The sequence below is a fragment of the Apis florea genome, unplaced genomic scaffold (assembly GCF_048593485.1).
Source record: "Apis florea isolate Af1SG1 unplaced genomic scaffold, ASM4859348v1 contig_3158_pilon, whole genome shotgun sequence".
In the NCBI taxonomy this organism is placed as follows: domain Eukaryota; kingdom Metazoa; phylum Arthropoda; class Insecta; order Hymenoptera; family Apidae; genus Apis; species Apis florea.
The window spans coordinates 196,553-221,166 of record NW_028256713.1 but is presented as its reverse complement, the minus strand read 5'-3'; the positions used below and the strand labels follow the sequence as shown (position 1 = coordinate 221,166).

General features: G+C 38.6%; 3 protein-coding genes across 3 annotated transcripts in view; 2 read left to right on the top strand and 1 right to left on the bottom strand.

Annotated features, from left to right (window-relative positions):
• The window catches only part of N (neurogenic locus Notch protein), a 203,936-nt gene extending 189,302 nt beyond the window's left edge, over positions 1-14,634 (bottom strand). Inside the window, exon 1 of the mRNA XM_086909626.1 lies at positions 14,062-14,634. Coding sequence (XP_086765752.1) covers positions 14,062-14,176 — 115 coding nt within the window. The 5' untranslated portion in view covers positions 14,177-14,634. The remainder of the gene's footprint in view (positions 1-14,061) is intronic.
• Positions 14,635-15,904: 1,270 nt separating this feature from the next.
• LOC105737319 (Coiled-coil domain containing protein 151) lies at positions 15,905-21,251 on the top strand. Its single transcript, XM_086909627.1, has 10 exons — positions 15,905-16,024; positions 17,244-17,365; positions 17,527-17,682; positions 17,777-17,878; positions 17,944-18,129; positions 18,203-18,318; positions 18,461-18,811; positions 18,911-19,055; positions 20,093-20,245; positions 20,409-21,251. The coding sequence occupies exons 1-10, from the start codon at positions 15,925-15,927 to the stop codon at positions 20,622-20,624; spliced, it is 1,647 nt and encodes a 548-aa protein (XP_086765753.1). The 5' UTR covers positions 15,905-15,924; the 3' UTR covers positions 20,625-21,251.
• A 98-nt stretch (positions 21,252-21,349) lies between these two features.
• LOC100871213 (ribosomal RNA small subunit methyltransferase NEP1) lies at positions 21,350-22,903 on the top strand. The gene is made up of 4 exons (XM_003690844.4): positions 21,350-21,888; positions 22,033-22,276; positions 22,354-22,562; positions 22,631-22,903. Exons 1-4 carry the CDS (start codon positions 21,751-21,753, stop codon positions 22,742-22,744), a joined length of 705 nt encoding a protein of 234 aa, XP_003690892.1. The 5' UTR covers positions 21,350-21,750; the 3' UTR covers positions 22,745-22,903.
• Positions 22,904-24,614: the final 1,711 nt, after the last annotated feature.

The following is a 24,614-nucleotide window of genomic DNA, read 5'->3' as shown; positions in this document are numbered from 1 at the left end:
AAAAAAAATTGTTTCCAACGTCATCGTATTCGGCATTTATTTCCGAATAAATTACGCAAAATATTCGTTATTTTCGAAATTAATTTAAATAAGATACATTTACATATATGGATTCTAAAGAAAAATTAACTATTCAGATAATTCATATCTGATATAATGTATATTCAACGTTTCGATGATATACTTGCGAATGTTCTTCTCCAACTATTCCTCCAATATACGTAAACACAATATATATTATTCATTTGTAAATCATTGGTTGGGCAGCAACAGGGGTCAGCTGTTTAATAAACGTTGGCAACTTACAGATTGCGGTGCAAGAACACTATTCGCAATTGAGAATCGGTGAAGCGTTAAAAGTATCTTCCAAGATCTCTGCGAGTACAGTTACCTCGAATTACACAGGTTCTCCGCCACGCCAAACGCCGTATCCCATTCAACGAAGAAATTTTAAATCCTTCGAAAAAGAATCCTCGCAACACGAATCCTCCTTATTTCGATAGAGATTGTACCGCCATTTGCTCGACCCCTCGATGACCCGGAAGGGAAGCGTGTCATCAAAACAAGAAAAACAAGAAACGAAAAGAAAGAAAAAGAAAGGGGAAAAAAGAGACGCGAGTTTTCGAGACGGGCGATAGGACTCGATACGGTGGACGTACGGGTTGATCGAGAGTCGGGATCGAGCTGCTTGGAATTCCGGTCACGTAGCCAAGTGACATGAACCGTAGAGAGGATGACATGGCTCCGACCATTTCGTTCGTAACGATCTACAGACGTGCTATTATGCAAGCGTAACCTCAACTTCGACCATGTCCGAGAGATTACGTGCGCCAACGATAGCGTGCGCTTTATTTCCAAAGCAACGCGACCAGGAACGTGTTCTCCCTCCTCCCTTTCCATCTTCGAGTATTAGAACTCGTACGTACGTAGCGACGATAAGGGAACGAGATTCCGCATAAATTTTGTTAAACCGGAGCATCGTGAGATCCCGGATATATTATATAAAGAACGGTTTAATAAATTATCAATGCCGCGGCGAGAGGCATATCGAGATCTCGAAACGATAGCGATTCTCCCGCGCGATTCGCCTGGCGAAACCGATCCTTGAATAATGATAACAATCGCGCGGCAAATGAATCGAGATCGACTTGATATTTTCATCTCTCCTCTCTCTGTTCTTTTTCCAATTCGAACCAGATATTCCCTCTCTCTCTCTCTCTCTCTCTATATATATATATATATATATATATATCTTTTGGACAAATTGAATCGTCGAACGCGAAAAAAGAGGAATCGCGCACGCGTGCGCGCGATGTTAACCGGTCGGTTCAAGTAGATTCAAGTAGATTCTATTTCCAACAAACACGATCCCAGATGCCCGTTCACCTTATCGTAGTAGAAAGGTATGCCGGAGCAACGTGTCTCGAGCGACGCGACCATACAACGAGGAGGTGCACCTCCTCGGCTGAAATTCGTTTGGAAGAAGGGTTTCGCGAAAGGAGGGAAGGGGTGGGTTATCCGGTTTCATCTTGGCGGCTCATCTTTATCTCCTTAAGATCACTGCCACTGTCCGGGACGAGACGAGGTCCAGCTCCCTTTCCGTTTCGCTTCACGATTCCCGTCCTCCCACGCTCGAATCGAATTTTTCCACTATTTCATTCGACGATCCATCCCTCGTGCCAAGATTATTCGACAAACAAACGAATATTTAATCGAATAACCTTCCCTATTTTCCAACGACTCGTCCGATTCTTGCAAGACAGGATCTTTCTCCCACATCCGGAGGAATTTCTTGGGAAGGCAGGGGACGAGGCAAACGGAAAAGGCGATATGTGGGTACATTCGTAATACCTCTGCTATTGTCAAATATCGTCGCCGCTTATCTCCGTCACGTTTCTGTTCTTGGAGAGGACATTGGCTCTCTTCGTGCGGAAGAGAGCGAGTCGAGGCCCTCGCGCGTGTGTTGTTTCAAATAAAGCGCGCGTGTAGACGAGAGGTTGGAAAGGAACCGCAGGCTGGAGCGTGCATCACCGACACCGGAAACTAGGGGAGCTTGTAACAGCCCTCGTGCCGCCCTATTAAATACCAACAGTCCGCTCAACAGTGTTTCTCAGTCCACCAATTTCATCAATTTCCACTTTTCCCTTCGTGAAAAATAAATAAATCCTGTATTTCGTAATTTCGTAAAAACGTGATTCGAAGCCGGTTAAGAAGAAGAGTTTCTCCGTCGGATAAATTGCATCCAAATGCAACTTCTGGAAAACGAGCAAGTTCGTTGGAAGTTAATTATCAGTCGAGAAGCAGAAAGAACGGCCCGCTTTGGACGATAAAACAATGGACGCGCGAGCGCGTAACAATGGATCGTGTGGCGCGAACGGAACGAGGAGGGAGAGAAGGATGAATTAAATAATCGAGGAGGATAATTTTAAAACGATGATCCGGTCGACGATCGGCCAGAGATTTACGAGGCGTAATTAAAACGGTGCACGGCAATTTCGCATCTTTCCGTCAAATTATAACATTTATTTCCCCCGGATTTGGCCCATAATCGCGTCCTCTCGCGGCAGAGACGGTGCGTCGCGTTCACGAAAATCGTCACCCATAAATCCAACGTGATTTTACGTAGGCAACGTTGGTAACTCTTGCCGCTTTCGCGGCGTTATTGATAAGCTTGCGAGTCGAGTTTCGACGATTCATCGCGTCGATCATCACGAATTGAATGAATATCGGAGGGATTGAGGTGGTTCGATTAAAAAATAAAATTCTCCTTGAGGTGTTTCGAGCAGGCGACTCTAAATGTTAGGAAACGGAAGGAAATCGTGCCAAAAGTTGATTTGTTCGCTTTCTTTTCAATTACATATGTTTTTACGTAAAAAGTATAATTTCTTCTTGCAATTTTGCTCCAGGTATTGTTTTCGAAACACAATATAAATTTTTATAAATCTATCCAACACTTTCTCCTCGCCAAAGACCAACCGATGGATTTCTTGCCTCGAAACATGTTAAATATCGCAAATTCGAAAGAAATTTACCGTTAAAAAATCTTTAAAAAAAATAAATTGTGCTCACGTTGCAACGCACAATCCATCGATTACGTCGAGGAGCAAACGTTATATAGAAACGTTTATTATTTTAATTTTCCTCGTTTATCGCCATTGACAAACCTTTGCCCGATCGATGAATAAAAGCTTGTACACATATGCTTGCACACATATATATATCCATCGTTAATCAAACACACGGCTCTCTTCCAAGTTGAAGAGAGGATGAAATTTGAAATAAGCTGTATCACGCGTACTCGCTAATAAATTCCCTCGATGAAAAAGATCCGGACCGTTTAATGTAACGCAATTTACGGATTGGCGAACGGGCCGAAACAGGCGAGAAAGAAACTTTGAAAATGGCAAATCATCATCATTTGCGTCGTTAACCGTGAACGAGGGGCGCGCAGGTACGAATATCTCTCGAGGGGAGGGGAGAGGGCTGTTCTCCTCTCTCTAGTAGTTGGTATAAGGTACCCAGCAGCCATTATACTTAGTATCCTTCCGTGGTATTCCTGCCTCGCAATAATAAAGTCGATGCGGCCGGTTTCGAGCCGGCACACGTTATGAATAAGCACGCATAACCCGGCGGCGTATGCACCCGGCCAACGTATATCTATATTCACGGCAACGAGTATCTAACAATTCCCGAGAGGAGGGAATATCACGCGTGCGGCAACCCCGAGGCCGTTAAAGGAACGAAGGCCTCGAAAATTAATTAGGCTTTTGTTGGAGGGGGGGGAAGGGGAATTTAGTTCGTGGAAAGAGAAGAAAAAATCACGTGACGCCTCGTCAGAGAATTTTTACGCGACTTCGATTCCATTTTTTTTTTTAAATCGATTCGAGAGAGCGAAAACGAAAGGAAACGCGATTAATCGAAAGCAACGTGTACTAAAAATGCGAAAAAAAGGTGTTAAAACGAATCCCGATGAGGGGAAGTGAAAAGAAGAAGCATCGTGACTTTGGCCGCAATGAAAGACTCGAGCGGATAATTATTAGCCCGCGATCGAGGGAAGGGGCTCGCGTAGAAAAAGGACGAAACGCGGGAGAAAGATAGGGAACACGTTGATCCGAGATAGCGACGGTTCAAGGATCGATACTGTGTGCACACCTTGGATCACCGTGGTGAGCGCTATTAGGATCTCTCTGTTTCCATCTCTGTCCATTCTATTTCTTTTCCCCCGTCGCATCGGTCTCGTTGACCCCGAATGCCAACGCGCGATTAAACCGCTCCACGATTCTTTCGTGAGCGGACGCGTGGCGTGTAAACGTGTACGCGAATGAAGACGGCACGAGAGAAAAAGAGAGAGAGAGAGGCAAGGACCGTGGCTTGCGTCGTAGCGAGTTATCCGGCGAATTTCTCTTCGCCGAGAAACCCTTCGAACGTTGCCTCGAACGAACAAGCCGAGAATTTATTAACGCGGAGGTGGAAACGATGATATACGATACGGAGGGATCCGTTTCGAGAATTACTTTGTCATTTCTCAGAAAGCAAATTCTCTCCGCTCGCGAGAGAGAAAATGAACGGAGAGAGAGAGAGAGGGATAGTTTCATCGATTATCGACGAATCGAAATAAATTTGTGTTGAATAAGTATGCGTTTTGTCGCAAATTGGCAAGTTCGAGGTGAAGATATAAGAGGTCGGATTACGAAATAAATGAATACACGTGTCAATGTTTGCATCGAGGAATCCTGTTTCATACTCGATTAAACCTGGTACCAACATAGAAGCGTATGGCACGAGTCGTGCCTACTGCTCCGATTGCTCGCTCCAATGTCCGGTTCATATTGTTTCGATCAAAAAGACCGATCGTATCGAGTGCCGACGCTTCATTAATATACCACGCTCGTCCTCTTACACGAGCTTCGGTTTTAAGAATAACAAGGTTTCTTTTAATCGACGATTTCGCTCGATCGATAAACCGAACCTCCTTCTTATCGATCGTAAAAATTAAACGAAACGACAACAACGATAGAAATATATTCGAAAGAGAACGATTACATACGCGATGGAAAAGGAACATGAGTATAAGAATAATCGAACAACAATAACAACAACAACAACGTATCGACCAATTTATTCAACGCCTGTACACGTCTAATACGAGCGAATCTCGATCTCGACCGTTGATTTCTACCTTCCTCTCTCTTTCTCTCTCTCTCTCTCTCTCTATCTCCACCTTCCTCGATCGGATATCAAAGCACGCACGTTATCCGAAGAAACGAGTCACGGTGAAAACGTCGTCGACTACCTTCGTATCTCGCACCTGCCGTTGCTAGAACGCCGAGGTATTCTCTCTCCCGATGGTAGCCAGCTTCGTTTTTGCACGGGATCGTCCGGTGCACCCATCGAGAGTGCGCCAGTCACCCGTTCGAGTGTCGTGGCGAGTGTTGCCGCGATAATTCGTCCATGACCATATACGTGGCACCACGGAATGGTTGGAAGTAACGAGAATGGGACAAATTATCAAAATAACGAGGGCAAGAAACGGAGAAAAGTATCCCGAGCCGATCGATTAACGAGCTTTAAATACTGTTCTATCGAAGATCGGATCGCGGACAATCGTGGCCGAGTTTATTATTACTCGAAGACTCGACTTGGCCGAGTAAAAAACAAAAAAAAAAAAAAATTAACGATTCGATGAAATCGGCGCGGCAATAATCATTTCCTCCCTTTCGACATCCCCTAATTCGAAAATTTGGTTAATGAATCGAGATATTAACACGGTCGATCATTCTCGTCGCGTCGGGAATGTTGCAATTGCAAGAATCTTTTATCCTTTCGTTTCTCGAAAACTCGATAAACGGTGGTGGTGGCATTATAAAAGGACAGAAGGATAGAAAGTAATAGAATGATTTCTCGCGGGCAATTCTCTTTTTACGAAAGAGGAGGAGATCGTGAGCGAGGCCCCTTCCGCCAAGGGGGAAGCGGAGGATGAGATTACCGTACGAGGGTTGAAAAACACGATCCGTATCGGCGCGTTGAAGAAAACGGTATCGCAGGTTGAAGCAGGATGCAGAGGTTCCTCGATGATAAAACAGAGGCGGTGAGAAATAAAATGCACCGCAGGAATCTTAGATGCGCAACACAAGCGCATAGGTATGTATTACTGAATTACCGACCGTGTATGAAAATGGCGTAGCCCGCATCCTGCATCTGACGATAGGGGGGAGGGGAAAAAGAAAGAAAAAAATGCGCTATTTAAAGTTCTTCTGTGGAATTACACCATGGAACAGTCTCTGTGCACCTGTGAAGGAATCCAAGGACTTTCTTCTTAAGAATCGCGAACGACAATTATAGTCTTTCGCTTCCTGTTTCGCGCAAACGAGATATATCTTTATTAATAATAATAATAATTCATCGGTTTATAAGAATTCCTTTTGGAAAAAGTTTAAAAGCACACGGGGAGGAAGATATGACGAGGAAGAAGAAATAAAAAAAGAGGAAATATCACAGGACGTTGAACATTTATACATATCTGTATAACGCGAGCGAAGCGTACATTAATTTTCGATCGAATATTTCGAAATTTCCATTGACTTTTTTAACGCGTATCATCAACGTGTATCACCTCCTTTTCTTCAAAATTAATTTATACCGAATTAATTCAATTTTCAACGACACCTGGTTATCAAAGAATATTCCGATGCGCGTTTGCAAATCATCTAGACCTACTATTCGCCCTGAAAACAGTGCACCACCCTTTCCCTATGCGTTCCGTCACGCTCGGGGACGTATCAGAGACACACCTGGCAATCGATAATGGTACAAAGGTAGCGGTAAACTCGAAACGGACAAACAGGGTTCCGAAACGAGGGTAAAAACTTGCACGAACGCGTATACAACATTTCCCAGTACGATTTCGTCCTCGTTAACCTCGGTCGATTTTACCAATGGCGAACGAGATATGTCATCCACGTTTCGATATTAGAAAGAGAGAGAGAGAGAGAGAGAGAGAGAGAGAGAGAGAGGAAATGGCGTTTTTTTAAACGCTTTTTAAACGACAACATGGCGGAACTATCCTACGACGGAACGTCTCACGCCATTTTACAAAATCGACCAATCCGATGTCCCGAGTCGAAACGAAACTACACTATGCTAATTGATGAGACACGGTTTCTCAAGCGATTAAAGCCGCTCTAAACGATGTGTACACGAGGCATGGCAAGTGTGGGCATGGACTTTTGAAAGATCAGCCCACGAGAATCGAAGGAACTCGGGCCAATCTACGGAATGTTAATTTTACGAGAACCAGCTCGCACGGTGATGCTAATTTGCCGAGCTCCGCTCGCCAAAATCCGGTCCAAATTCGTGAAAAAAACGTTTCGCGCGTGAAAACAAAGGAGTTGGAATTCCTCGAACGAAAAAAATATTTCTCTCGATAAACTTTAAACCAGCGTGATTTATAAAAACACGAAAGAAATATCTATTTAAAAAACTTCGTTAAAATTTAGGGAATAATCTCCAAATCTCGAACATCATACGCATAAAAAAATTTATCTTCGCGTATTACAAACGTATTACGAACGCTTTTACACGGTTCGACGCGTTAGCGATCAGACGGCGTAACGTGCTGCCATCGATGTAATCGCACGTATCAGCGATAGAAGGAATTAAAGGTTCGCCCATTTGTGCAGTATTTCATTTAACGAAATAGTAAGGTGAAACGAATCTAAAATCTACAATTCCGCGGCCACTCGCTCGTTAGCCCCTTCAAGCTTGAAAAGGAAACGCACGCGAGCGCGTTACGATCAACTTGGCGCGCCATTGTTAAATGGAATTGTTGACCGAGAACGAACAGCTGTATCATTTTCTTCCGGGAAATAAGTAAGGATAAATTTTCTTTTCTTTTTTTTTTTTCCGTGCTACAAGTCGAATTCGCGAATCGAGATAAACGATGATGATCTTCGTACGATGGTAAAAAGAGGAAAAAGAATTGCCAACAAATCGCTTCGACACGAACAGTGTTAAATCCTGGGAATCCTGCAAGGATTCATGCCGTTTGGTAGCAGGGCGTGGGAGACCGTCGACCAGCTGCTGGTGGATGTTGGTTCAAGGACCATTACACAATGGGACTGCACGTATGAACGTGCACGTTAGACGAGAAAGTCACGTTTTCGTGGAGGCCTTTCTGCCTTTTACGAGTGACAAAAAAGAAGGAGGAATCGTGTTTCCGTAAAAATAACCACCGACTTTATCGCCATTAGCGAGTCAAATCCTGCTTAACAACGAAGATCCAATTTAACCGCTCGAACGATCCTTCCACCGATAAAAAGGGAATCAAATTCAACTTTCATTGTTATCATTCCAACCTCGTCCATGTCCAATCGCAATTACCGCCAATAATAATAATAATCCATGCTTCACAAATCGTAATCACGAGTCAATTAACGCATCGACCATAGCCCCCAGAAATTTATCATTATTCAATTACGATCCACCGGTTGGATGAAAGGCGAGGCGGGGGAGGATTATGGATTCTCGCGGGCCCAATTAGGGGCCGAGTCACAGCCGATCGGCGTGAAAACGCGGGACAAGAGGCGCGAAACGGTGCGTTGGTTATCGCGGGCGAGGATCGTCACGAGGGACCAGTTTGCGGGAGCCTGGGCCGGTTGATAACTCGGCAACCGGTGTCACCGGCCATCCTCCACGCATCCGTCGCGCCAACACCACGAACGGAGTACTCACACGCGGCTACACAGAATTTCGTATTTCGACGATATTTCATCGTTTCACCCACGAGAACAAGTTCGAGAACTTCATTTCTTACGTTGTATTCCAATCTGAGGGGAAAGAAGTTGACAAAGTTAATTTTCACCGACGAAGAAACGAAGAATCGCGGTTATCTTTGGTTTTGTATTTTTTGTTTTGTATTTCATTCGAGGATGATTATTCATCGATCGACCGTCTCAAGAGAGGATTTTTTAGGAAGGATAATTTTTTCGCGTTGCATCAGTTAGGAAATATTTTAGCCAGATTTTTTTAAGCGTGTCAATACGGTATTTTAAGCAAAGTAGTGAAAAAAATACAGTCGGTTCGTTTTAATGGAACGTTAACCTCGCAAGCGTGGCTTTCGATTGTTCCGTCGTGCGAGCATGTAATACGAATCAACAAGCGTGTCTACGGGGAGGGGGGTTCTTGTTTTCAGACGCAAGGCTCCGCTGACCGCGTGAAAAATTAATCAAGTCAACGTTCCACGACGTTAATTGCAACGTATTTCATTTATCCCGCCACGAAAACTCGAGGCAAAGGTTAGAGATGGAAAAATACGCGCGAGCGATCAATCTTACGATTCATTTTTCCACGCAACTTTTACGATCTTCCGAACCGAACGAATGAAATAAGAGTTGGAGTGCATTAAATTTACGACTGCGGTATGAATCGGTCACCGTTTCGAGAACTATCTGATAAAACGATACGGCCTGTTTCGTCCACTTGAAATAATTCAGCTCGGATTAATAAGATATTATAAAAAAGAGCGGATGGCAATAAAAGTTCAGGCCAAGTTCAGACGCTTGAAACAAACCGGACGGCACATATATTTTACAGTTATTATTATTGACCAATGACACGGATGCAAAACGGTTCGTAAATGCCAATTCGTAACCGAATAAAATATCTTACTCTCGTTGGTCTTTTAAGTTTTAAAGTTTTGCTTCCAGGCAGAAAGAAGGGAGAAAAGCAATGCTATATACGTACCCTATATATATATATATATATGATTAAAAAAGATTGTTGATTTCGAAATTTTCCACCGATCTATTATCTATTATCTATCGATCGATCAAAATATCAAAAATAATACAGAAAAACCGCAACATCCCTTCTACTAACTTTTCTATATCCGGGATATCCAAGACACCTGTTGCGATCTGAAACAGAGGGCGAATAATGAAGAAACGCGGGAAAGTTTTTCGAAAATACGGGCAAATTGTAAAATCTCATATTCCCATGACCGTTCGCCGAGGGGGGGGAAAGTTATTAGTCAGTCGGCGATTAGCCTCGTGTAAAACATTCGCTTTGCCGTGGCGCTCATTGCCATTTATCAGGCAAAACAGTGACTGTGTACACGCTCTTACGCCCGTGGAGAAAGAGCGAGACAGAGGGAAGGAATCGAATGATTAATAGATACGATCGCATTGACCTAAGAACGAGCCTTTCGCGTATCCTCGCGATCCTCCTCTTGGGAAAAACCGACCGGGGAATAACGAGTATCTTTGTCCGTGCTCGTGCCCAGGGAAATAATCATTTTAGGACTGGGATTCGAATCCGTGAAACCATTTCCACGTGTCCGCGTTTCACGGTGGTCTTCTCGCCACGAACGACGCTTTCTTTTTTTCCTATAGAATTAATCTCCATCTATCCAGAATGGAATTCGCGCTTGATACTTGTGAGAAAATTCCTTATTCGAGTAATTTAATTTAACGACATAATAACGTTCGATACGGGGGAGATCCCTTAAAAATCTTTCTAAAAGAAAGGAGAAGGAAAGCATTCGCGCAAATAACGAAAATAATATTCATTCGAACTTTTCAACAAAGAAAAGTATCGTGAGATTGTTCTTTTAACCCTCTGTTAGGATACGTCGATCGGTCTAATCAACGTTTGCACGAAGACGTGGACAAGCTTAAGACGCTTTCGACTCGCCTTCCTGTTCTTCTTCCTTCCCTTGTTCGAGAAAGAGAGAAAGAAAACTCTCCTCTAGCGAGCCGAGCTTCTTCTTGGAAATCTACATACTGCCACGCAGGATAGATCCTTTGGTGCTTTATAAGGGCTCGCGGCTGTCCTTCCGTTGACTGACGGCACAATCCTCGATTCTTGCACGATACCGAACACCACCACGGATCTCTCCCCGTGAGACGTAACTGGCATAGGGAAACGAAGGAACGGAAGGAGTGGATGGACGTACGTACGGTAGCCAAGCTCCTTAATTATGCGGTTTTACGCTATGCGCCAACAACAGGGAGGCGAGGGGAGGTTTAAGACGAATGCAAATGGCCGCGTGGCGTATAGGCTAGGTCGGCGCAGAAGAGGCGGAGAAGAGATCTTGCCCTTTTAGTTAACAGATGCCGCGAGATACCGGCTATCTCTCGTCTTTCTTCAATGTCGGCATCACGGTGAAAACGGAACGGATCGAGGAACAGGAGGAAAGTATCGGTATCCATCCCCGACTCGAGCGTGACTCGAGCGGTGTTTAATGGCTCTGGTGGAAAAGCCGATCGTGGAATTATCATCCACGACGATTGCGATCCCGAGTGTGAATTATCGATCGTGAACGAATCGAATCGTTCCTCTCGAGAACGAGAATTAAGGAGTGATCTTTTTCTTCTCTCTTCTTTTTTTTTTTTTTTTTCAATGCGGAGCGAAAAACCTGCTCCGCTCGCGACTTGGAACGATGGTCAAATTGTGACCTTTCTTGGAGAACGGGTTGCCCCTAAGTGAACGGCAGGAGAAAGAGACGGTTGGCAGACTTTAGTATCATCGTGCACGCGTTTCTCAAGTTGCATTCATGTGTATGCACGTGTGCACGGAAGGCTCGTGTGGCCCCTGAATCGATGAAAGGGAACGAGGAACCGGTTACAGGTCGATCGCACGTCGGATTCTAAGCTGTGCCGGTTTCCAGTGTCTCTAGTTGTTACGTGATATAGAAAGAGTGAATACCGACTCCGAAAATGTTAATCGCAACAATGGCCTCTAAAGACCAAAGGATCTTGAAGGATCGAGATAGGAGGTTGGAGTTACGACATTTCATTTTATTCGAACGTTCCGTTTTATTCGAAATATTTATCCAATCGTGGATATTCACGGGATGAATCTTGCGTTTCAAGAAACACGAGTCGTCGTGAATAATCATTGGCTCGAATAACCCGTTCCAAGATCTGTTCTAAACTGTTACTCAAACTGTGAATCAAAAGTAAAATTGTAACGTGAGTGCCAATCGCGGGTCGTGATGAAAATGAACGTGTTACTTGTAACGGCGCACGGGCGACGCGTGGTTTTGTGTGAAAGCACGTTAAGTCCGGGGCGAATCGTTTCCTAAGGAGAGAGAGAAGAGAAAGCCTGAGAACATAAGAACGGCGAACGTCTGGAGAACTGCCGCCATGCCGCATTCAGAATATCTCGACGCAAAGTAACAGACTCGAGGCGAGGTCCTCGCTCTGCTCTCGGAAGCGACTGCCAACCTGACTCAATCGGAGAACATTCCAGAACGTGATATCAAAATTTTTTCCCCCTTTCTTTATTCCAACGGACAAATTGGATATCAAAAATTTACGAGAGACACTTTAAAAATTGATTCCTTCATCAATTGCGATAATTAAGGTCGATCGTGATCGGCATCGTTCCAGATCGCCAAGTTAAAATTAAATTTAAACCCCCCCCCCCTTTAATATTTTAAATCGATGTTATTGTACAATTTGAAAAAAAAAAAATGGGGAAAAAATATTTTGAATGTATTTTGAATATTTTCGATTGAATGAGAAAAATAATATTGATATTTCTTTCGTATATATGAATCAAAAATGGAATTAAAATGAAATTTGTTATGCAATAAGGTTGGAAAACAATCTGCAATCAGAGTTTGCATTTGTCTACGTGTCGCTACTATTCGGTTTTACCAACTTTCTTTGGTAGATTATTCTATACCGCACGTTCTTCCCGCCTAAGTACTCATTGGCCCGAGCCAGTGTTACGTCACTGCCTACAGAGATTTATGCGTTGTAGAAAAGTGAAAATAAAAATTCATGATCATAAACGATCAAAAGATTGTAAACTACTCTGCATCTTGCATTGTTCGAAATAGAGATGAAATTACATTGCGCGTAATTCTCATTTTACGTAGTTTTATTCTATTTCAAATATATAAATCACTCGTTTCATTGTATTTTTAAAACGAGTTACATCGACTTTAAGTGATAAAATCGTATGTTGCAAGATGCAATATATCGATTTTTTTCCAACTCGAGAGGAAGAATGGAATTCTAATTATATATTCTTTAATCATGTAACTCGTGACCTTTGATGAATAAAAATGATTGCAAAATAATTAAACACGATGTGTAAAAATCATCATTTGATCAAATCATGATCGATGAAAAAAATATATCTTTTTTTTAATCATTAAAATCTAATTACCGATGTAAAATGGAATAATAATAATAATAATAATAATAATAATAATAAAAAAGATTTTGAAAATTTTTTCGTATAAAGAAAAAATTTCGGTGTTATTCGTGAAAAAAAAAAAAAAAAGAAAAGATGAAAAGAAACGGGGACGCGAAACGTTGGTTCGGATGTTTACGTGCACACGAGGGAAGGAAGACTCGTTTCCTGGAAAGCGGGGTTGGGCACCTGTCCCTCAGGGATTACCAACTTCAAGGCACACGCTTATCGATGATATTGAAATTGAGCACCACTGTGACAGTAACATAACCACGTGTATTCGAAGAAGCTAACACTCATGCGTCAAGAATATAAAAATCCGATAAAAGCGTTAAAAGAAATTTCCTTATACGGACATCAACAAATAAAGAAATATAATTTAATTTTCATATATATAGTAATAATCGTAATCTCACTTTTAGAAGTATAACCTTATTATATAATATGATATATGAGAGAACAAAAATGAGAGAAAAAAATTATTAAGAAATATACATTTCGCAAAGAAAGAGACGCGACGAGCAGGACAAGCATACTGACACGATCAATATTTTTGAGACAGGTAGTAATTGAAAGCACGACAATGTCCGACATCGCTTCGGAATACCAATTATATGAAAGAAATCGTTCGTTAATCTTTCAACGTTTCGACCTCAAACGATTTGTAAGACGCTTAATAGAGTGAACGTTCGAAAAAAACGCCGAATGTCAGTTAACATGTAAGCGTCCAACGCGCCGGCGCTCAGCGTTGTTTCGTGACCTGTTGCCTAGCAGCGACATGTGGCGAACAACGACTTCAAACTGACTCCGTAGCGAACGCGACGCAAATTCTTCGAAGAGATGCGTAAATACACTTACCGGATACCGCGGGGAGAGAAACGATGATAAACAGAGGCAGAAGGAGACACGCCATCGATGCGTAATCCAATTTTCGTCGTGGCAACATGATGCCGTGAATTTTATCCACACACATCGGGTAGACACACACTCATCGGGGCTTGGGCGCACACACTAGAGAGAACCAACACTTCGGTGCACTTCAGTATAAAATCCGCGTACCGTCACTTGACCACGCACATCGTCCGAAATCTGTCACCTCCGATACGTCCAGTAAAAGTGTATACACGTTCACGCGAGGCAATACGAGAAAAAAGCATGCGGCAACCGTATACGAACACGACCGCGTCCGAAACACTTCTGGGATCCCTATTGTTCGCTTAACGCGCTGAAAGTAGTTCCCCAGTGCGCGCGCACCTGCCTTCAACGGCTGTATTACTACGCCACCATGGGATGGCTGACGACGTGACCCAATAGGAATATGGCTACAAGGGAATCGAGCCGTAGCCCGCACATATTATACTTTCGGTTATACAAGAATTTTTACCCAGCCAAACTATTTTTTGTAAAGAATTAAAAATAAATTATAAAAAAATTTATTCGATAATTTCATTTACGAAAATTAATTTTTACAACTATTCTCTTTCTCGTACGTTATAAATATTATAAAAAACAATTTCGATATCCAGTTTTTCAATACTCATATATATAAATATAGATATATTTGGCCGATAATAAATTTTATCGTACAAACGTTCTATCATTTCGATTATAATATGTAAATTTTCTAATAAATTCTCTTTTCTCGTTATATTACACTTTGCGCAAGGACAAACGATCTCTAACGAAGCTAATTTAATTATCTCGATATCAAGTTTAACAATTAAAGTATACACGATTACGAAGTATATAAATTACGATTAAACCGTTTCCTCCGTTGTTATTTTTTTTTATATTTTTCAATTCGATTTCACGAATTCGAGTCTCAAGTGTGGATCGAATCCCTGATTCCCCGTCCGGATTGAAATCTAACGCCATCGCGCGTGACGCTTCTCTAGAATTCAAGCGGCAAACGGAACGCAACGAACGTGGTCAGTTATAAAGTGCCAAGACGCCGATGTGTATGAGGCCCCGTCGAGTACTGGCCAAGCATGTCTGATCATTAATTAACCTTCCAGCGGTTGATTGCGTGTAACGCGAAATTCATCGCCAGCGTAGCCGCCGCCAGGCGCGGCTGCTGCCTTAACGAATACAAATGCGGAATTATAATTCGGTGCCCTCTCCTTTAAGCCCGTTCAACGGACCAAGCCTTACGAATTGCTTTCCCCTTTTGTGTTCCCAAAGGCACGCGAGATACACTCACGAAACTGTAAATACACCATGGTCGTTAGTTTTTATTAATGGAACGATTAACCCTATCATCGAACCGCGAACATCTGCAACGAACGATGCATCGTCGGGCGAGATATTTACGCCATCGAGAGCAGCAACGCCATCGTGTTTCGAAAGCGACAATTTTTGTCAATTTTTCAACTTCGAGTTTGATTCGTTGGTAAAATTAAAAGAAAAAAAAAAAAAGAAAAAACTTAATTCCTTTTTCGAAACGGATTCGATGTAAAATTATAAGCCAGCTAGTTTCACTCCAGCTAGTATCTACTTATGCGTGTCTATTAGGTATTCTTAATTAAGCATGACGATAAAAATTAAAACGCATATTTTAAAGGCTTATGAAAATAATATGCATGGTATTTATCATAAATTACACGTTTACGCATGACACCAGGAACTGAGTTCCTCGGTTATGCTGTTGCCAGGACAACGCCAACTCCTATTGAGTCGATAAAATAAGCAGATTGCTTTCCAAGTTCTCAAGTGCGTGGAATCATGTCCGATCCGTTAGCACCTAGCATGGGCCAATCTGCCAATAAATTAAACGATTTGAACAAGAAAATCGTGGAAATCAAGAAAAAGATCCAATTATCAGGTAAACCTGCGTTACTTGGTGAAAAAACAAAATTGTGAAAATCGTGAAAAATTATAATCTGTTCGCTCAATCTCGTTTAATATCCATGTATTTGCCACGATGTTGTTCGCGTTCCCTGTGAAAAGAAAACAATTCGTTAGCGTTTATTTCCCAAGCCAGTTCCTGATTGCATACGGAGATACATAAGAACACGTTTAACCGGAAAGACTAGAAGTTCAGAAAGAAACGTTCTTGTCACATGCCTCCCTCGGAGAGGGGAAAAAAGAAAATTTCCATCGGTTTATCGATGTACTTATATCAAAATGTTAATTACAAGGCGAATATTCCACACTAAGCGTTTCTATTAAACGTAAACCGGTATCGTATCGGTATTCGAGAATTCGAGAATACGTTTATATGAAATATCCTCGTGTCTTCGTTTTTGCTTAAGATTCACGACGAATTCGATGATTATTATCGATAAACGGGTTGCATAAATTATTAAACGAATTATATAAAATAACGTACATTGTTTCGTAAATAAAAATTGTCGAATTAAAGAACTGTATCATTATTGATCGAGGGCAATTGTTTATAAAAGTAACTGTATCTAAAATAATATTTTTATCGTGGAAGAAACGATTATCGTATCCTACATTCCTTCTCGCTCGCAAAGGACAATATGAGCAACTGCTAACAAGTTTCCTTAAACAAAGTCACTTTCGTGGGAAATCGTGACATCGATTTAAGCAATTTGGACAATTTGGCTCGCTTAAGATGCACATGCAAAATAATCTTGATCATGACTCGATCGCAATCATCAGTTCGGTCACGACTTGCGTTTGTTCCATCTATCCTTCGGCTATTATTATAGAAACCGTTTTATCTCCTTTTATAGCTTAATTATTTCTCCGTTCTCTTTATATATATATTTCGAAGAAGAAGAGGAAAAAATCGATTAGATCGGAGCCGATATAAAATGGATTTTTTCAACGGAGCGAAATAACGTTTTTCGACGGGGTAAAAATTCGCTAAACGCTATTCATACAATATTGACAAGTAAAATTGCATCTCGTTTAAAACAACATTCCTCGGCTACATAAAATCACAGTAAGAGACGTAAGAAATAGGTACAAACATTTTGCTCATAAGCGTTCCTCGACGAGGAATAGATATTATCGGGCATCGTATATACGATACAAGATGTGTTAATAATCAAGCGTGTGCCTTATGTTCACAGAGGGACAAAGGAAAGCGAATTTCGAAGAATACGAAGCTAAGAAGCATGAATACGCGGAGAAAATTACAACTCTCAAGCAAAGCATCAAAGAACTGTACGTGGAGTACGCAAACACGCAGAACGTAATTATGAAATGTGATGATCGAAGTTGAAAACGCGGATGAAAATCGGTTTCGAAATAATATTATATATCGGTTCGGCGTGAAAGCAGTAATTTTTCTTTCTTTCCTTTCCTTCTCCTTTTTTTTTTTTTTTTTTTTTTTTCCCTCTTCTCCGTTTCCAGAATGGGGGAAAATCGGGGGAGAGGAGGAGAGTTCGCACGGGCGGTTCTTCTGCCTATGAGAAAAAACGCAATTTAGACGAGGCGATCGCCAGAGCGGAGGAGGACAATGTACGGTTGAGAAAGAGGCACGATCTAATTAAGTATCAGCGCAACGAGGTGAGATACCGATCTCTCTCTCTCTCTCTATCTCGAGCAGAAAAAAGAAAAAGAACGTTGTTTCGCGCGAACGTGTAAATATCTGTTTCTTAAGCGACAGAAGAGATTGCGCTCGTTGCTGGACGAGTATAGTCGATTAATGAGCGATAAGATGCGGAAGATATTTAAGAAGAGGATGGAGAATCCGTTGAGAAACGTAAGTTGAGATAAAGATCGTCAGGGAGATGCTCGTCCGTGCTCGTTACGCTATCGCTGTTACAGAGAATCGTCAAGCTGGAAGTACGTTTGGAGCACGTGAGGATGATGCAAATTAAGGCGAACATAACGCGTATGAAGTATCTGTCGATGCGATCCGATTTAAAGAAAAGATCTGTGTTTTACCCGTCTATCCTGAAGAGTCTCGAGGACGAGATAAAGGAACGGGAGAACGAGACGAGACGTCTTCAGGCAAGGAATTCAACATAGCGCAGAGGGAGGAATGTAGAGTATGATATGTGTGTGTATGTGTGTGTGTGGGCAGGGGGTGAGAGAAGAAGCCATTACTTTGAAGGATAATATGCAGGGGATGTTGATAAAGGAAGAGATTGAAATTACGAATTGCAGCAAGGAGCGGCACGCTGTTCTCGAGGAGTACAGGTTTGACTCTTTTTTTTTTTAATAGAAAATTTAAAACGATTTAAATTTGAGGGAGGGAAATTAATTCGTGGGTTAAGATAAATACATACAATACATAAATATATGCGAGAAGAATGGAATTAAAGATGTGTCACGAGATCAGGGAGCGCGTGTTAGAACGAAAGACGGAGCTGGAGCGTTTGGAAAAGATGATATTCCATTCGCGTCCACGGGACGATTTCGAGGCACGTGGGAAAAGCTATGGCGCGGAGGACGTTGGCAAGGACGAGGTGGCACGGTTGGAAGAGACGTTCGCCAAACTTCGCAGCGCGACCGGAGTGTCGAGAACGGAGGACGTTCTGAACCGGTTTCTGGGTCAGCGGGCGACCAAGGATAATCTGCAGAAAATGCGGGTGGCCACGGAGCAAGAGAAAACGAAGCTGGAGAGGCAAAGGCAACGGCTCGCCGACGAGATGGAAAGCAGAAAATTCTCCGAGACGAGGAACGCGGAACAGTGAGTTTTAGTTTCCCTTCCTCTTTATTCTTTACCTCTCTACCTTTCCTCTCTATTCTCGTCTATTTTCGTTCCTCTGATCTCGTCCTCGTCTCGAAGAAACGCGGAAGAGGTGGAAAAACTGAATCGTCAGATCGGCGAGCAACGATCGCGCCAATTAAAGGCAGATAACGAGAAACGAAGAGTGGAAGATCTGCTGCAAGAAATAGCTACGACGTTGTGGAATGTGTGCGACAAATTTCGAGTGAGTAACCTTCTCGATCGATTGCGTTTTTGATCGTTTAAAATCCAAGTTATTGCCTATATATTATTCTCGTATATATTCCTCGTAATTTCTTTTTAATTAACGGATCTCTGTATCGGTTCACACGGATGGAAAAGTTCGGACGGGTAAATATGCGATACAATAACAAGAACAAATGGATGATATAATTTTCATGGCTGTCGACCGATTTTACCTTCCATCGTGACGAAAGATTTTCAATTAACGCCCGTTCGTTCTTTAAACCAAACGCATATCTCGATGAATTAACACTTCAGAGAGGATCAAATCCCATTGGAAGGAACCGAATGGCCAATGTTAAAATCGTCGATGGAGATATCGTGTAAATTCCTAATTAAATTAGTGAAGCGCCACGTTCGATGACGGTTACAGCAATGGAACCTCTTCAAGTTTCCTATACCTATTATATTGTCTTTGGAGATTTAACACCCCTGAAATGGCGCGTCGTTGACCAATGAACTTTCTTGAACAATTCCTGCCTGTAATTCTCACCTTAAGAACTCGCTGTCCTGGGCATTAACACCTTTGAACCTGATCGAAAGTAAACACTTCGGTAGCACGTCGAACCACGAGAAAATCAATTATTGATTCAATCGATCCCTAGAATTTCTACGTGCCGCCCTTACTCGTTAACTTGTCCAGCAATCTCTCTATGTCCTCTCCCTCTTTCGCTTCTCTATTGAGCGTTGACAAACATTCGAAACAGAGAAAGAAAAATTCTAACGCGTAGGGGGGGGAGGGGAGGCGGGCAGGGGGGGGGAAGAATACGAATTTCAAATGTTCACAAAATATCTTTTCTGGGAAATCAATCTTCAGTTTGAATAAAAATTATATAAAGCTTGAAAAAAATTTTTAAATTTGAAGATTTCTCTTTTCGTAAAACGAAATGATAATAAATACTTTGACGAAAAAATAAAGAAGCATAGTTCAAAAAAGAAAAAAAATAATAATAAGTAAGTAAGTAAGTAATTAATAGATAATGTAATAATATTTTTCAGGATATAATCGATACGTTGCCTGAAGAATCGAGGAAAATTCAAAATCCTCTCCAACTTATAGATTTAATAAATGAGAAAGCAACGAGTATTATCGAATCTTTGGGAGGACCGGATAAGTATTTGGAAATATTGGATGAAATATCGGTTGATAAGGTAAATTTTAAAATATATTTTTATCATTTGATATAATAGGATAATTTGTGAGTAATTTATGATAAAATTTTTTAATTGAAAATCTTACGTGTTATTTTCTATACTTATTATTTTATATTTGCAAAAATTATTTTTCTAATCATTTTGATTTTTTATTATTTAGTTGGAAACGATATCGATTACAACTACTTCGGTAGAAGGAAAAGCAACGCGTACAAATGGAGGACCACTTTTTCCACGATTTCCATCTTCAGCAACTCCGGCGACGTTGCTTTCCGAAGATGAAGAAGATATACCAACTAGAAATAATCTTAAAAAACAGGCACAACAATTGATCGATATTAAAAGTCGTCGAAAAGGATTTACATTTAAAAGATGAATTTTAATACACACACACGCACACACACACACACATACACATATATATATATATATATATATATATATATATATATATATATATGTATGTATTAGATTCGAAAAAAACTGTTCAAACTTTATGATATATTACTAAGCACTTTATTTAGAATGAGTAAACATATCAAGTCAGCATAAGCATCCAAGTTTTATTTGCTGATAAAGTAAATTATTGCATTGCTGAGATATCTATTGCATACTTTAGATTAGGAATTGTATACAACCTCGTCCGTGGTCACGCGCCGAAAGCAACTATAGACAAACAGAAGAAATAGTGAACAAAGTGAAAAAAAAGATAGAGTTAAAGTAAAAATTGAGGAATCAACGCCATCTCTGGAGTATCGCAAATGAAACAAATATAGATAAAGAAAGAAAATAGTAAAAAAGAGATAGAAATAGTTTGAGAATTGATTATCAGCACCATCTTTTGAGTAGCAAAAATATTTCAAGATAGGATAAAGTAGAGTAAAAAATAAAAATCATTCAAAAGATGGCGATAATTCTCAATTCTTATTCCATTTTATTAGAATTCTAAAAACATAAGAGATAAAAATGCATTGATATGTAATAAAAGTTTGTTTTGTATCTTTTCACTGATCTTATTCTTTAAAAAAATATATTTGGCATTTAACAGATTGAACTTAACTGTATTCTTATCTATTTATTTCTTAGTATTTGTTCTCATTTATAATAATTTTATCTGCGTCAGAAAAGATGGCGCTGATTTTCTAATTCTTAACTTATTTTTCTTCAATTATTTGCTCTTTTTATTTATATTTTTTTTTTTTACAAAATTTATATACTTGAAAAAACAATTCCAATATTTGACTTTATTGTCTTTCTTAATCAAATTTTATGATTGAATTGAATATAATTCTTACACTCATTGCATATATTTAAAAAGTCATACTAAATATTTATTTTGATTTTCTGCACGATCGGTATTTCAGAACTTTCAATATAAAATAGTATGAGAAGATAACTCTATTCTCTATATCATTTGTGTACATAGTACTATATGCATTGCATGTTAATATAGGAATTATAATATAGGAATAAAAATTCCTATTTCTAATAAATGCAAAAAAATGGGGCAAAAACGTAAGAATCGAAAAGAAGATTTTGAATATGATCCAGCTCCGAAACATCTTCATATCGCTCATATTAAAAATCAAGAGAAACGTTTAATTGTTATTTTAGAAAAAGCTCAATTAGAATCTGTTAAGGTAAGGTTATGTTTTGTTCACAACTTCTAAAATGAATTTTCAATTTTAATTAATCGAAAAATATATTTTATTATAAATACTTTATTATAATTTCATTATATGTAAATATGTATAAAGTTTTATTGAAATTTTAAATTTGTTTAGGTTGGAAATAGTTTTGAATTATTGAATTGTGATGATCACATTAATATATTAAAAAAAAATAATAAAGATCCTGGTACATGTCGACCAGATATTACTCATCAATGTCTATTAATGTTAATGGATAGTCCATTGAATAGAGCTGGACTTTTACAAGTTTATATACATACAGAAAAAAATGTATTAATAGAAATAAATCCACAAACCAGGATACCAAGAACATTTAAACGTTTTGCTGGCCTTATGGGTAAAAATAAATAATGAAATTACAATTAACATTAAAAAATTTTATTTTTAAAATTTAATTTTTCTTATATTTTGCAGTACAATTATTACATAAATTTAATGTTCGTGCATCTGATGGTCCAATGAAATTATTAAAAGTAATTAAAAATCCAATTACTGATCATTTACCTGTTGGGTGTCGTAAAATTGCAATGTCATTTAATGCAAATAAAGTACAAAATCCACGAGAATTAGTTCCTTCTGATGAACCAATTGCTATTGTAATAGGTGCAATGGCACATGGACAGGTATATTATATAAATAAATATAGAATATATATTCTACTTCATATATTATATATTAATTAAAATTACAGGTAAAGTCAGATTATATAGAAGATACTATATCTATAAGTAATTATCCTTTATCTGGCGCTTTAACATGTAGCAAATTATGCACAGCATTCGAAGAAGTGTGGAAAATAATATAATATCAAGTCGATATTATATTACTTATGAGTAATTTAATTTTCAAGATTTTTCATTATTTTTTGTATTTTATATAATTTTTGTTTTATTATGATTAAAAATAAAAAGAAAAAGAAATTATATAAAAATATGAATAAAAATATTTTATAAATTTTATAAAATTGTATTATATTGATTAATGATTTTAATTATTATATAGAGTATTATAAATACTATATAATTAATAATTATATATTCAAGATATTGTAAATACAATATAATTCCTTTGTATTTAGATATTTATTCATTTATGAATAAGAAAATTAAATATCATATAGTATTGCGCAATTTTCAATGGAAAATCCTAAAGAGAATGACTCATCAATATTGGTTTTTAAATGATTGGTTCATCTAAATAGTATACAAAAGTACACCAATCGCTATTTAGAACGTGATAGAGTTGATGTTGACCGGAAGGATGCTAACGTGTGCATTGACATCAGGTCCTAAATATCTAGTTTCTTTTTTGACTTTCGTATTTCATTACGTCATCAAAGCTAAAATGGTCGTTAATCTTGAGCATTTGAGACACTCCTTTATCTTTATATAATTTGTTTTCTAAAGATTATAGTATGTTGTTTTTTTAATTTTGAAAATATTCTTTCTGTGATTTAATGCTTCTATTCGAAGTGATACGTGATAATAATTTAAATTATAAAAAAGTGACAATAGTTCATTCAAGAGACGCCATTTTATGGTTTGGTGCCATTGTCGTTTGTGTCAATGCATATAGTAACAAGTTTTTATAGATTTTGATTCAAATATTTACAAATTTTTTATTTAGTGTCTATATAATTATTTAAACAGTGATATGTGATAAATTATATAATTATCTAATTGACTACCGTAGTCAATGTCACGAGTTTCTGGACATTGAAACGTTAATATTTATATCATTGATAGAACTCTATATTTAAAAATTATTTATTTAATGTGTTATTTACTATGTTGACAAAATTTAATTGTTTTAAAAGTTAAGATTATATTTTATTCGAAATATTATGTTAAGATCAATTTTTTCATATCTCGCCATTTTGGATGTGTAACGGAACTTTGTATGGTGATAAAGACGTACACGTTATAAAAAATATTTTTTGAATCATGGAAAATTTATTACATGTTAATTATGTTTTTAATTATTTCATTATTTATAATATTATTTTAATTATTTAAGACATTGTATCATAAGGAGAACATAGTTATAGATTTTGTGAGTATCCCAAAATGCATTGCAGTAGTTATAGAATCATGGAATTGGACCGACTTGCGCGATACTTAATAAATTTTAACGTTATATTTCAAATAAGAAAATTACTTATTATTTATAATATTAAAATTTATTTTGTTTTCTACTATTGTTACTTATTAACTTTTATATTTATAGATCATTATTTCAGTGATATAAAAATGCATTATGGGTGAACATGGAACGATGGAAATTAACCATTAATTTTTGGATTGATTAATAAAATGTAATTTTAATTAGAAAATAAAGATGTTGAATTGTTATATATCCCTGAAATCCTAATTCTTGCTATTTTAATAATACATAATAATAATTAATAATTCTAATATATATATATATATATATATATATATATATATACATATTATATATATACATACATATATATATATATTTTAAAATTTCTTCGATTATATTATATAAATTTACGATGCGGCTTAACGTGCCATTTTATGATAAAAAAATATAAATTTCAAATATACAATTATAAAAAAATTTATCGATAATATATATATTGAAAAGAAATATTTTTTAAATAAAAAGCTAGAGTGAAAAATATTTTTAAATTGTTAATAAATATTTTTGAA